Source organism: Vanellus vanellus (genome assembly GCF_965231255.1).
Source record: "Vanellus vanellus genome assembly, chromosome: 16".
Classification (NCBI taxonomy): Eukaryota; Metazoa; Chordata; class Aves; order Charadriiformes; family Charadriidae; genus Vanellus; species Vanellus vanellus.
In genome coordinates this window covers 15,433,831-15,447,148 of record NC_138921.1, presented here as the reverse complement: position 1 = coordinate 15,447,148, position 13,318 = coordinate 15,433,831, and the positions used below count along the sequence as shown (strand labels likewise).

The following is a 13,318-nucleotide window of genomic DNA, read 5'->3' as shown; positions in this document are numbered from 1 at the left end:
TTGATAATCAAATGATAAAGTCATTTCCAGCCCATGACAGCTCAGGCAAGTATCTCCTGCGATGGCCAATTAATAAAACGTTGGTGGAAAATGACACAGGATTAATCCTGGAGCCGTGCCGTGCAAGTGGCAGGGTCGAATTTTGGGAACAGCTTCTCATGGCAAAACCCTACTATGTTTTAGTGAGGATAAGCCCTTCCTCCCCCAGGCACACAGACCTGAGCACGCATTTTGCTGATATTTCCTTTCAGTTGACTTCCTCTGTCATTTGTTTTCCAGCCTAAGCGAGAGCTTTTTCATGGTGAAAGGCGCAGCCCTTTTCTTGCAACAAGGAAACAGCTCCCAGGGCCAGCGAAGTCTCCAACATCCTCACAAACATGCAGGTAGTGGATTAAATCGCCTGTTGAAATGCCTTTTCCCCTCTTGCTTTGCTGCTCATCCCGTCCACGCGGACAGGCTGATACCACGCGTGGGCGGGTGGATGACTTCTCGAGTTGTCATAGTGGGCCTTGAGCAACCTGCTGAGTAAAACCCGGTTTTCGGCCCACTTGATTTGAATGGGAACGTATGATTTTTTTCAGTCTTTGTTTAAACCTTTGTCATTGTCTTGGAACTCTACCTGAAGTAGAAATTTATTCTCTGCAGACCTTATGGCATTCACCATGGCATTCTTTAGCCAGGGAAGCCTGCTGAGCCAGAGGGTCTGTGCTGAATGTGTATCCCTGTTTTCCACAGCCACGGATGAAGAAACGCCACTGGTTTCTGCTTCAGTGATTTGATCTTTGCCTTCCCCTTTGGCCTGTGGGGAGGAAAATTGGACGGTCTGAGTCACAGGGCTCCAGCACCTCTGCTGGAGTTATCGAGGTCCCGATTTGGCACGGCAGGGACATTTCTCCGGGTGCTCTCCCAGCCTTCTATAATCTGAAGCTTGGGAGTTTTGGTGCCAGCTGATAGCATTTGTTCTTTTGAAACTACCTGTTGCTGGGTTGGTTTGATGCTGCCACTAAGAGTGAGGAATGTTTTAACAGGATTTGTGTGTCTGCATAGACATGCATTTCTTAGCTCCATATATCCCCTTTTCTGGTTTCAGGAAAAGCCCTTTTTCAGTTAACTCATCGCAGTCTAGCTTGTAAGAGTTTATCGTGGTTTAAGAACAGACTGTCCTTCCTCCCCCAGTCCCCTCCAGTGTGCCAAACTGGTGGGAAGAAACGGTAGGGAGTTGTGTGGTGAACGTATGTAAGGATTGATAAGCAGATAGGGGCTTCAGGAAAGCGCGTTGTACTTACCAACTGCTTTTATGCCTTCTGTCTTTGACAGTTTTGGAATAAGTAATGACTGGGAAAGAAGAAATAAGATCATCAGGGCGTTTTGAGTGCAGGAGCATGTGGGAAAGGCACAGTGTGGTACTGTGTGTCTGCTGCTTAGTAAACACTCCGAGCACAAAGAGGGTGTTTGAATGCCAAGCTTGGCTTTGGGTTTCTTTAATTGTCAGCAATTTCATATACCCAGCAAACATCCTACGGAAGGAATTTTATCTTGTATGGAAAGTTATGAGTGCATTACCCAGTTATTAGATGTGAACTTGTTTTGTTTTCTTGTAGATTCCTTGTTCCTTTCGCTCGCTTTCACCAAACAGAAATGTACCCACCACTTTAGAGCTTAAGGGACTGGTTGCATGAGCAGGCCAGTGGTGCTGATCCCGCAATGCTATGTGTGTTTCATGCGTTAAAGGTTTTCTTTTCTCCTTAGTTCCTCTTTTTTTTTTTTTTTAATCAGAGTTGATCCTCCTGCCTCTTCCTCCCCTGTCCTCCGTGCCCATCTCTTTCTGTCTTCTCTAAGATGCTGTACCAGGGAGAGTATCATCATTTGTGCCAGTCACAGGTGGTCTCAATATATTTGGTAGATTCCAAGTATCGTAAGGTTGAGTTCTCATGCAGCCAGATAACACTCATCCAAGAAGCTCGCTTCTGTTAGTACTCTCTGGGACAGCAAAGTTAATTGGCCTTCCTTAGAAGGTATTTTTTGACTTGGAAACATCCAGTTTCATTAAAGGTCAAGACTCTGCCGATTCTTAGTACCGCGAGAGACCCTTTCTGATTGCTTCTCTGCTCTCCCTGCAGGTGATTTGCCCCAGCACCTCCAGGTGATGATCAACCTTCTTCGCTGTGAGGATAGGATCAAACTGGTATGAAAAGATGCATTTTCCTGATTTCCTTTCTGTAGGAGGCGTTTGAAACAGACCTGTAAAGGTTCATGAAAAGCATTGTCAAATCCTAGGCTTCAGAGTCAGCTCAGCTCTGTGCTGGCTGCCAGCCCTGCCGTGTTTTCCTGTCCGCTCCTTTTGTCCTGGTCCTTACATCCAGGTAATGTGTGGGGTCAGGAAACCCATCTGTCCAAAATGTGCTTGTTTTGTCAAGTTTAATTTTCCAATCAGCTGACAAACTTTAATACAGGAGAAGAGAAGGGAGCTTGCTGATGCTAGCAGACACTCTTAAGTCAGTCTTGAAACTGCATCCAGATGGGGCTGGGCTTTCTTTATAAGAAATCTGCAGAGGTTATAACAGTCGCTGCGGAAAAGTCTGTGTCAGTTATCCCATTCAGCATGATTAACATATTTCAGTGAAGGCTTGTGATTGGAAGAGTCCTCTGAGCCTGCCTCTGTTTTCAGTTCAGTACACGACCAATGTTTTTACCAACTTTCTAGTTGAACCTCTTTAGAATAATTTTTCAGGTTACATTTTGTAGTATTACTCGGGACTGGGGCAGGTAATCCAGGCTAATCTTCTCCCCACCCAATGCCAAGTCAAACTGGCAGCTAGCCTTGCTGGAAGATGCACCATCTCTCCCTGTGTCTTTCATACCGCAGCTAAATAAAGCTTTTGGGCACAATTACACCATAAAAAAAAAAAAAAAATAGGCAACAATGGAAGTAATAATTATCCAAAAGCTAGTTTGTAGAGCTTGATGATCTTTTTCTAGGCTGTTCGTTTGGAAAGTGTGTGGACAGACCGAGTCCGGTACATGGTGGTTGTATACAGCAGCGGACGACAGGACACAGAAGAGAATATTCTGCTGGGTGTGGATTTCTCCAGCAAGGAGAGGTATGTCTAAGGCGAGGCTGGGCTTGGGAATCGGGCAGGCCGGCTTCTCTGGAAAGCCCGTCAACACCAAACTGTCCCCAAGCAGTTGGTTTACATGTATCTGCAAACTCTAGCGAGAGAGAGGATGTGTTGAGTTTTCTGGCCAGTCAAGAGGGTGAGAGTGATTTTTGTTCCAGAAAGCTTTCAGTCTCCTTGGAATCTCTGGGTGGTTGTGGGCAAAGCGTTCGCATGTAATCCATCTGTAGGGCTGTGGCATCTGCCTCATCTGTGTTAGTTTGCTCTCCACTCGCTACAAAATGCTCTTGAAGACACATTTGCAAAACTGGAATTTATTCTGTTCACCAGACTTCCAAGTCTGTTGCTGGTATGATGCAATGGAGCTGGTTTTTGGGGGGGTAGCTTAGTTGCCAATTAACATCGAAAAACAATACTGCAAAAACACCTCCAAAACCAACAAATGTGTCAGTAATGAGCTGTTTCTCTCTAACTGATAAGAGCACGTAATATTTTGAAAGGCAAACAAAATATTTTGTTATCGCAGACCCTCTCCCGTTATTCCAGTTCTAGGTGAGTAAAGCAACGCAGAAAAGCTCTTGGCTTGGAGAGACGGGGCTGGTTTGGCAGAGCTGGAGTCAGAAGTCAGACTCTTGTTTCTGTTCTCCGATGATTTAGCAGGCTGCCATGTTGTGCTGCTGCAGCCAGTGTGACTTTTGTTTTCTTTTTGGAAAACCGTGGTGGATGTTTCCGTTGTTATAAAGTAGAAGAGGGGAGATTCTGCGCTGCAGTGAGACCTGTAGGGAAACTCCTAGCTGTACCTTCCCAATACGATTATTGTCATTGGCTTTGGTGCTGCCTCTTCTCTCTGCTGTTAAGTTACTGCTGTTAGTGACGGGGAGGAAATTCTAATTTCCTTGTGGCACACTTAGTGTGCAACAGCAGTGAATGTTTGTTATGTCGTCTGCAAGTCTGAAACAACCTTGCAATAATTTGCTCCTGGTGGCTGTTGATGTGAGACAAGAGGAGAGACGGAAAAGTTATGACAAATTCATCCCAACTGCAAAATTAGCTGAAATTTCAGTTACTGTCTCCCCGAAAGCCAAAGTTTTTGTTAATTAAGGGTAAGTCTCAAGCATAAAGTCACCAGTTGGCATTAGCGACTTTATTGAGGGACTCCGTGGCTCTGTGTTGGGGCTTAAATGTCACTGCTGAGCTGTAAGTGTTCTGACTGCTGACAGTTTGACTAGTCAGGCGCTTTTGTGGGTTTTATTCCTTTTACATGTGTTTAACAAAAAACATTTTTTCTCGCAAAGCTGTAAAGTGCACAGTGTCCATATGTGTGTTCAAACTGGCCTGTCAAATCCTTTGATTCGCTGTCGAAAGCGGCTGAAGGCTTAAAAAAGAAAGGAAAAGAACAAAACAAAACCTGCGTTTTTTGCTAACTGGCTGTTGCTGTATGCATCCCAATTTCCTTTAAAACTTTAATATCTCAGTAGCTTAATTATTTACTAGTTGAAAGTTACTGGCTCCCATTATAATCCATTTTTCTTGCCAGATTGCATCTCTGAAGTAAAAGTGTTCTTTTGGGTTAGGTAAACTCATAAAATCCTTCTTGTCTTTTTGACCAGCCGGAGTGATGAAGTGAAAACCCAACACAGAATCCTTTGAAAGGCCCCTTGGGTGCTTTTTGGAAAGGGCAGGCTCCTGCTCTGCCACCTGCCAAGGCTTGCTGTCTGCCTCCCGTCAGCGAGCTGAATCTCTGCCGCCGGATCACTGCGATCTGCTGTTACGCCCTGTTAGGGAACTGCCTCGCACTGAGGTTATGAGGGTGAAAAAGCAGGAAAGAGGATGGGCAAATGTGGCGGTGCTTTCTGGCAGGTTCTGGTGAGAGAGGGAAGAACTGGTAATTTTGACTCTTGCTTCTGTGATGTTTTTCCAGCCCGGCGGAGCAATCAGCACGCTGATATCAGAGTAGAGCTTTAGACTTCAGCTGCCAGTCTGCTTGTGTGGTACGCATTTGATGGCCTAAGATATTACTAGGAATTACTAGAGCAAGACTTGGGGATTTTAAAAATTAAAGAGTATTAATAATTTAGGGTATTGGTGTGACCGCTTTGTGGCCTATATTTAACATCCTCTCTAACAATCTCTCTTCCAGTAAAAGCTGCACTATAGGAATGGTTCTTCGTCTGTGGAGCGATACTAAAATCCATCTTGATGGTGATGGGTAAGAAACCACATTAAAAGGATAAATGTGAATGTCATTCCCTACTGGGGACTGCTCTAGGAATTATTCTCCATCACCTTGCAAATGAAGTTCCAATTTTGGATTTGTGGCTGCAGTCCTCTTATTCAGACAGTGAGTTTTTTGTCTTGCTGCCCTCAAACTGCTTGGTGGAACTGGTGATACCCAGTGAATGTTCCTGCAATCCCACTCGAGGGGTGGAGCTCCCATTCCTGGCAGCCTACGCCGGGAAGGGTGTCCGCTTGCCATTCTTATTTGGGAAGGTGTTAGAAAGTCAGTGATGCAAATTCTCATCCCTGATCCTTTTTGACTGTGAGTGTCCCTGTAGCTGCCTTGCAGTAGCTGTTTGTAGAGTGCGGCTTGTGATGCAGAGAAGAGCAGTTTCTGACTGTTGTTTGTTTTTTTTTTTCCTCTCTGTTAGCGGCTTCAGTGTGAGTACTGCAGGGAGGATGCACATCTTCAAGCCAGTGTCGGTGCAAGCCATGTGGTATGTGTGCTAATTAGCTCTATTGAGAAAGAAACTGTCGGTTCTGTGAATAAGTTAAAAACAAATAAACAAACTGCATTTCAGCATTATCCATAATTGGTATTTAGTGAGCTGCAGCAGCGATGCAGCTTCCCTGGGTCAGCAGGTACTATAAAGGGACTGTCAGAATACTGATCCCAAAAGAAGATCTTCTGCTTCTGTTCGGAGCAGCTATGTGCTCTTCAATATAAGGGAAATGGCACTAGCGAGATGAATAAACCTGAAAGACCAACTTGAATTCATCAGGCTGCAAACCCAGTCTTTCCGCTCTCTGCATATTTTTCTAACTGGCTGGAGGAGGAGTCTCAGGACCGGTTGCCAATCTGATGGCATTCCCCGTGTTCTGCCTCGTTACTGGGGCCAGGCTGGGGTTCCTGCCCTGCGGAAACTTTCCGTGCCGCCCCGGGTGCCTGTTCACCTTTCAGCTCCTGTCACCCCTCCCATGTGCAGGGATTCCAAAACACTGAAGCAGAGGTGGCTGAATCAGCAGCAGCTGTGCCAGCAAATTCCTCCTTGAAGAGGCCGCTGCCCGGCCCCGCGCAGAACAGATGCGTCTCTTCTGGCCTGGGCAGTTTGCTGGCTCCTCTTGGAGCCTCGAGAGATCCCTGTCCTCGCGGCATCCGATAGGGAAAAGATACAGATGTAGAGAAGGATGTCGTGCTAGCGATGATTTGGTACGTAAACAAATGAAACTCTTGTTCCTGTTATTTTTTTAACTCAGCCCCTCCTGTTGGCAACCTTAGATGTGGTTAATGCATTCAGTACAATGACATCTTCGGAGTAGAGCCTTAAAAAAAGAAGGGGGGGGGAAAAAATGAGGAGGGAAGGAAGGAAAAAGTAATGCTAGAATTTGGAAAAACAAATGACCCAATCTGGGCCTTGTCCCTGGAGCATGTCAGGGGCCAAGAATGCTGGTAAATATGCATTTGACTCCTTGCTGAAGGTGGTTTGAAAATTGTCCATGTTCTTTATTTTTCTTTGGTCTGGCTTTACAAGTTAGCTAATGATTAGATCCCAGAGCGACTCGTGCCTTGTGCTTGCCTGTTAATCAGGAGAAGATTTCGGCCTCTGCCTTGGACTGGCTCTTGAGAAGGGCCTCCAAGGTGCAGTTTGTGCCCTCTCTGAACTCTGATACAATAAATCTGTGGCTCTCCGAAAGCAAACTGCAACAAACAATGCTGAAAATCTTTTTCCCCTGTGAAAATCTCTCGGCTCCTGCTCCGTCTGTTCCTGCTGCTCACATCTGTACACATTTGTTCTCCAAACTTGCAGGTCTGCTTTACAGATCCTCCATAAAGCCTGTGAAGTTGCAAGAAGGTACAACTACTTCCCAGGTGGGATGGCCTTGGTCTGGGCCACGTACTATGAAAGTTGCATCAGCTCCGACCAGAGCTGCATCAATGAGTGGAATGCGATGCAGGACCTGGAGTCCACCCGCCCCGACTCTCCAGCCCTGTTTGTTGACAAGTCAGTTCTGAATTTTATTAGAAGAAGTTGGCTTAGCTCACGAGAGAAATCTCCCCTTCTCCCTTTTCTTCCTCCGGTGGTTCATTTCCTTTCTTTTTGTAAACGCCTTCAAATGTTTTTTCCATTATTCTCATAAAAATTTCTTTTTATACATGTCTTTACCACCACTCCTCTGTGCAGTATGAGTTGCACCATATGTTTACTGCCAGCTTGGAGACATCCTCTCCTTTTTCTTTTTAGGCCAACTGAAAGGGAACGAACAGAACGGCTCATTAAAGCCAAACTCCGGAGCATCATGATGAGCAAAGACCTGGAAAATGTGACTTCTAAGGAGGTAAATACAAAGATCCCTGCCATCTTTATTCTTCCTGTTTCCAGAGAATGCTGTACTGATGAAGAGACACCACATGACTAGGTGTCACTGGCTTTTGCGTGTGTTTCCAACTGTTCTGTAACGGCTCTGCTCTTTGGCTTTGCTCTACCTCTCCGTCTTCAGCAGGGAAATCGGGGTAATACCAACATCTGAGTGCATTTTTCAAGACTTTAGTACCAAATATGTGACTTTCAAAGGCAAAGTGCCTGGTCCTTTGCCAGCGGAGTGGCATCAGAGGGGATGTCTGCGTTACTGTCGGTTGTAGCATGTCGGCACGTCCAAGCAATGAATTTGCAGCCACTTACTCCTTGGCATATCCCTGTGAATTACACGAGCAAAGGCAGCACCCTCAAGAGAGACCGTTGGTGTCTTGAGGCCTCGCCGCTGTGTTAGATGAGTGTCCTGATCTTCGCTTGCTCGTGGACAGTGCAAAGCAAAGTATATACCTTCCTTTCTCCTTGTCGGCTTCATTTTAAGGTTTAATTTTCTTTGTTCCTGAACAAACGTCAGAGGGGCTTGCAGACAACGTTTTGCTAGTGAGTTTATGGATAGAAAATCACACGTCAAGGCTGAAGGTAGTTTGGATCCATCCCACGGGCTGGTGTAAATACGTCCAGCTGCAGTGCAGACATACTCGGAGCAAATGGAAATAGTTCTTTTGGGGTTGGGTTTTTGTTAGCTTTTCGAGGGATGCTATTAACATGCAGGGCTGTCCTTCCTAAAGCTTAACACCGAAGGCTTCGGATGCGCTCCTGTGTAACAGCAGCGTTACAAGTTGTAGACATAAGCTGAGAACTCATCTGTTTGTGTACGCATTCTTAACTCTTGGTGCAGTCGAGATGCTTTGATTTTTTTTGCTGCAACCATTTTCCGTGGTGGGTTAAACAAAGTTGTGCTGCTTCGCATTGCACCTTCCTGAAGCTGACGTGCCGCGAGAGGACCATATGTCTGTGCCCTGGCGTTTTGAGAAGGGACAGTACTGGAAATTTCTCTTCCCCAACGCTGCTGCAGTTATTCACTCCTTGCTTCTAATGGGTTTCATGTTTGTTAGCTGCTCTGCAAGGTCTTGGTTTTTATCTCTTGAATTATTTTAAAAAAGCTGGTACCCCAAAATACGTTTTTTGTACTTGAATGTTATCTGAAGCTTTATTTACAGATCTTAAATCTGGGGGCCTGGGATACTTGGAGAGATGCCATGTAGTGAGATTCCTTGCCTCCAAAAGGTCGAATCCCTCTTGCTGTTTTTAATGAAGTACAAAAAAAGTGTTTTGCAGAGGAGTGCCAACAAATGTTTCTGTTGAACAGACATGATTCTAGGTGGCATCCTTTGTTTTCTGCTCTGCAGATACGAAATGAGCTGGAGAAGCACATGAATTGCAACTTGAAGGAATTCAAAGAATTTATAGACAATGAAATGCTGCTTATCCTGGGTCAGATGGACAAACCGTCTCTGATTTTTGATCATTTATATCTGGTAAGCTGCCATGGTAGGAGTTCCAGAATAGCAGGAGGCTCAATGGGAGTGATCTGACGAGTCACCGGGCTCAGGGGAAGCTGGATTTTGTGTCAAGGCTGACTTGTGCGGCATGAGCAAGAGGTACAGCCTGCTCTCCCGCCCTTTGTGCAGACTTTCCTGCAGGACCTATATTGCTTGTAAAAGCCTGCAGTAGAGAAACCCTTTTTTCTAGCTACGTTCTTGTTTCTGGCACTTGATGTGATGGTTCTTTCCTGGCAAGCTGATCCTGTTTCAGGACATACCATGGCATAGCGGAAGTTCTCTCTATGCATGTTCATTTTCTGTTTGGAGCAATGGAGATTTTCTTTTATGGCAAACAAAGGGTCTGGCTGCGGATGCTGCCCCGGTGCGACAGCTCTTTGCTCTTTGACTCTGATTCGGGTCAGTGCATCATTTTTCTCCATTGAGCCTATGAAGTTCTGTAGGCATGGCCAGAATTAACTAAAGAATAAGGCTGAAGGAGATGCGCTGTACCAGCTTGTGTGAAAGCAAAGAACAGTGCACGTTTCGTCTGATCTTTTGCCACTAGATGGTACTCCAAGCAAAACCAGGCGCTGCCATCTGGAACAAAGACTTGCTTGAGATGAGCACATTTGTGCCCGTTATGCTTGAGTCTTTTTTTTTTATTTTATTTTTTGTTTTTCTGGAGAGCGTTAGAGGAAGTGCTTGTGTTTGAGGGCAAAACCTGCTTTTTTAAACCCTTTTTAGCTTTCTGTTTTGCAGGTGTGGAGGGGGATTTGAGGTGTAACCACTGCATAACTGTCAGGATTTGCCTTCTCATATACCTGTGATCCCAGTCATGCCACGCATAATAATTTTCTTTCCCTGCACTATTTATCTCTGTGGTTAAAAGTCCAGAGTGGCAGCGGGCAGTGATTGGGAATGTGCTCTGTCACATGCTGGCCTAGAATGAACTCCTTAGGTAGGACGTGATGTCCTTGTCCCCTCCTTCAGGAGGTCCCTGCCTGTGCGGGCCAGAACATCTCTTGTGCCGAGCTGCAGCGCTGGCTGCAGTGGTGCCATGTTGCTGTTTCAGAGGCTGTTACCAATATTTCCGTAAGCCTGGGGGATTGCAGGACTTTAGGAAAGAGGGACGGTCTCGGGCTCCTTTGAAACATGTGTTTTGTGGCTGTTGCAGGGGTCCGAGTGGAACGCCTCCAACCTCGAGGAGCTTCAGGGCTCGGGGTGAGTACTGCACCTTTCGAGCACCAGCCTTAGACCTGGAAGCCTCCAGTTGTTTGCCTTTAACTTACATTCAGGTCTCTTGAGATGTCATATGATGTTTGTAGACTGTAGGGATGAGTTTGGGCCCATTCCCAGTGATGTGGGTAACTTAACATCAAGACCTTGGTCGAGAAATCTTTCCTACCTCATTTCTATCAATCACACGTAGAGTAGAAATAACAAAACTTCTAGTTCATGAAATACATCAGGATCTCCGAACCCCCCCTATGTGTAGCAGCCGAGTGTGAAATGGCCATACATATTGTTGTGTCAGGTGTGAATTCCTGCAGGCTGCAGAAGAGCAAATATTATAGCGCAAAGCTTAGGAAAAAAATCTCTATCTAAATGGGGCAGAACTTCCTGTGGATGAGCAATCTCCACCTCACCTGCCCAGACAGGCAGCTGCAGGGCTGTCTTTCACCACGCTCTCATCACCGCACCACTTCTTGGCTTGGTTTACTTTCACGCTTTTTGGACGAGTAAGAATTTTGCATATAAATATTTGCTGCTTGCCCAAGGCATACACCAACCCTGATGTGAGAAACTGAAAAATATTGCTCAACAGCATGACTAAAACCGTTTAATTTGGAGGCCTTGGGAACAGATGTTTGTACATCTTTGCACAAGTAAATCAACCAGCGCGTTAATGCTTTTGATCTACGGAGAAGGCATCTTGACACGCAGTGTCTAAAAGTCAAAACTGGACAAATCCTGAAACAAATATCCTGTGTCCTTGATTTGCGTGAATGATAGGAGGTGATAAATCAATATGGGCATTCGTTCTCCCCGGGTACATTGTAATCCCTGCTGTAATATTTGGCAGGAATCAAAGAGATACCATGTGACTCTCATTTCATATTTTTGGTCAGAAAGAAGAGAAAAGGATGGTTTTGCAGCTAAAGCCTGTAGTTGAAAACTGTGGTTCCTGGGGTCTGTTCCCAGCTCTTGCCCAGACGAATCGCTTGCAGCCGATGCACTTTCCTTCTTTCAGCGCCCCACAAGCTGTGTGGGGCACACAGTGAGGACTTTCTGATTGGGTCAAAAAGCCTCAGCAGAGGGGATAAAATAAAATTCTCCCTCCTGTGCCCGAGGTCCTGACACTTTGAATGGGATATGCTGGTGGTGAGAGATGGGGGAATGGGCAGGCCCTGCACGTCATGCGCGTGACTTCTGTCACTGGGTGTCCCAGGGGTTCGGGATTAGGGCTGTAGATAAAAGCATAGAATCATAGAATGGTTTAGGTTGGAAGGGACCTTGAAGATCATCGAGTTCCAACCCCTCCTGCCACGGGCAGGGACACTTCCCACCAGACCAGGTTGCTCCGAGCCCTGTCCAACCTGGCCTTGAACACCTCCAGGGATGGAGCTTCTTACAGTTCATGTTGTGTCAGATTTCATGGACTTCACAATGTGTGTCACTTCCCTGTCATGACCGTGGCCATTTAACGTTTTTTTTTCTTTTCATTCTCCACAGCATTGACTACATTTTGAATGTGACCAGGGAAATTGATAATTTTTTCCCCGGTTTGTTCGCATATCACAATATCCGAGTGTATGATGAGGAGACAACAGACCTCCTGGCTCACTGGAATGAGGCGTACCACTTCATAAATAAGGCCAAGTAAGTGGGCTGGGAGACGCGACTGAGTGTGAGAGCACATCTGAGCCACAGGGTCTGACGCTGTGCCCTGCGCGTTTCGTCCAGCATGGAGCTGTGCCCGCCCTGAAGCCACACCACCGCTGTAGGGGGCAACAGGGATTTTGTGTTACTGCTCTTGCCGGGAGCTTTCTGTGTCCCTGGCGCTTCCCCGTACCTTGTCTCTTCCTGTACTGCCATTAACCTGTTCCTAGTCTACAGTACTTTTTATTATTATTATTTTGTTTTGCTTCCAAAAGGAAACAAGGACATTTCCTCTTCTCAAGAAGTTCAGGAAATACTCCAACGCGTGTCCGTGTTGGATGAGCCCCAGCTGTCTCTGCAGACAAGAGGTGCTGACAGAGCCCGTCAAACTCTGCTGGGCTTTTACACTCAGGTTGTTCCTGCTTATCCCAGTAGCCAAAGACTCGGGCAGGCAGGCAGGAACCTTCATGGCGGTCTCTGAAACGACAGCATGATTGAGGCTGCCCTTCTCTAACTCCCAACTTTTCTGAAGAGAGATACTTCTCATGGCCCACTTAGTCCAAAACGTTTGTCACCCACTGAGCCATGGTGTTAGGGTGGTCAGGACAAAGTACCGTCCCTCCACCATGTAAAATGGTAACAACAGATACCATAACCAGAACGATGAGACGTATTTTCCTCTTTGTCCTTCTGCAGGAAGAATCACTCCAAGTGCCTGGTGCACTGCAAAATGGGCGTGAGCCGGTCGGCCTCTACCGTTATAGCTTATGCAATGAAGGAATTTGGCTGGTCGCTGGAAAAGGCTTATAATTACGTGAAACAAAAACGCAGCATTGCAAGACCGAATGCAGGCTTCATGAGACAGCTTTTGGAATATGAAGGCATTTTAGATGCAAGGTAAGGCGACAGGATGAACGGAAAGGTGACTTGCAGGAAATAAAGGAGCTAATTGTAGGCAACCTCTCATGGTTTCGTATCGCAAAATCTTAGTCGATCTCCGTGGAGTTCTGTTCAGGCGATAGGTTCTTCTGCCGATCTCGTGCACACGTGCGTGTCGTGCGTAAAGACGCTGGCAGAGTGTGTGTGGTGCTGTAGTCTGAAGGGCCCTTTTTAGAAGGGCAGATGCAGAAGCCTGGGCTAATTTTGTTTTTCTCAGCCTTTCCCACGCTAGGCCTCCCTGGATGGAAATTAGCTGTCTTCTAGGGAGATCTGCCTTGGTTTAATTCAGTGAGGGTTCCTCTGCGTTTGG

At 46.2% G+C, this 13,318-nt stretch overlaps 1 protein-coding gene across 1 annotated transcript in view; it reads left to right on the top strand.

The window, feature by feature from the left end:
- Positions 1-13,318, top strand: part of SSH1 (slingshot protein phosphatase 1) — a gene marked incomplete at its 5' end in the record, with an annotated part of 38,119 nt that overhangs the window by 21,293 nt on the left and 3,508 nt on the right. Inside the window, 11 exons of the mRNA XM_082491585.1 lie at positions 280-383; positions 2,121-2,185; positions 2,980-3,101; positions 5,257-5,325; positions 5,765-5,830; positions 7,142-7,336; positions 7,577-7,670; positions 9,055-9,183; positions 10,364-10,410; positions 11,923-12,069; positions 12,766-12,966. Of these exons, the coding sequence (XP_082347711.1) occupies positions 280-383; positions 2,121-2,185; positions 2,980-3,101; positions 5,257-5,325; positions 5,765-5,830; positions 7,142-7,336; positions 7,577-7,670; positions 9,055-9,183; positions 10,364-10,410; positions 11,923-12,069; positions 12,766-12,966 (1,239 nt within the window). The remainder of the gene's footprint in view (positions 1-279; positions 384-2,120; positions 2,186-2,979; positions 3,102-5,256; positions 5,326-5,764; positions 5,831-7,141; positions 7,337-7,576; positions 7,671-9,054; positions 9,184-10,363; positions 10,411-11,922; positions 12,070-12,765; positions 12,967-13,318) is intronic.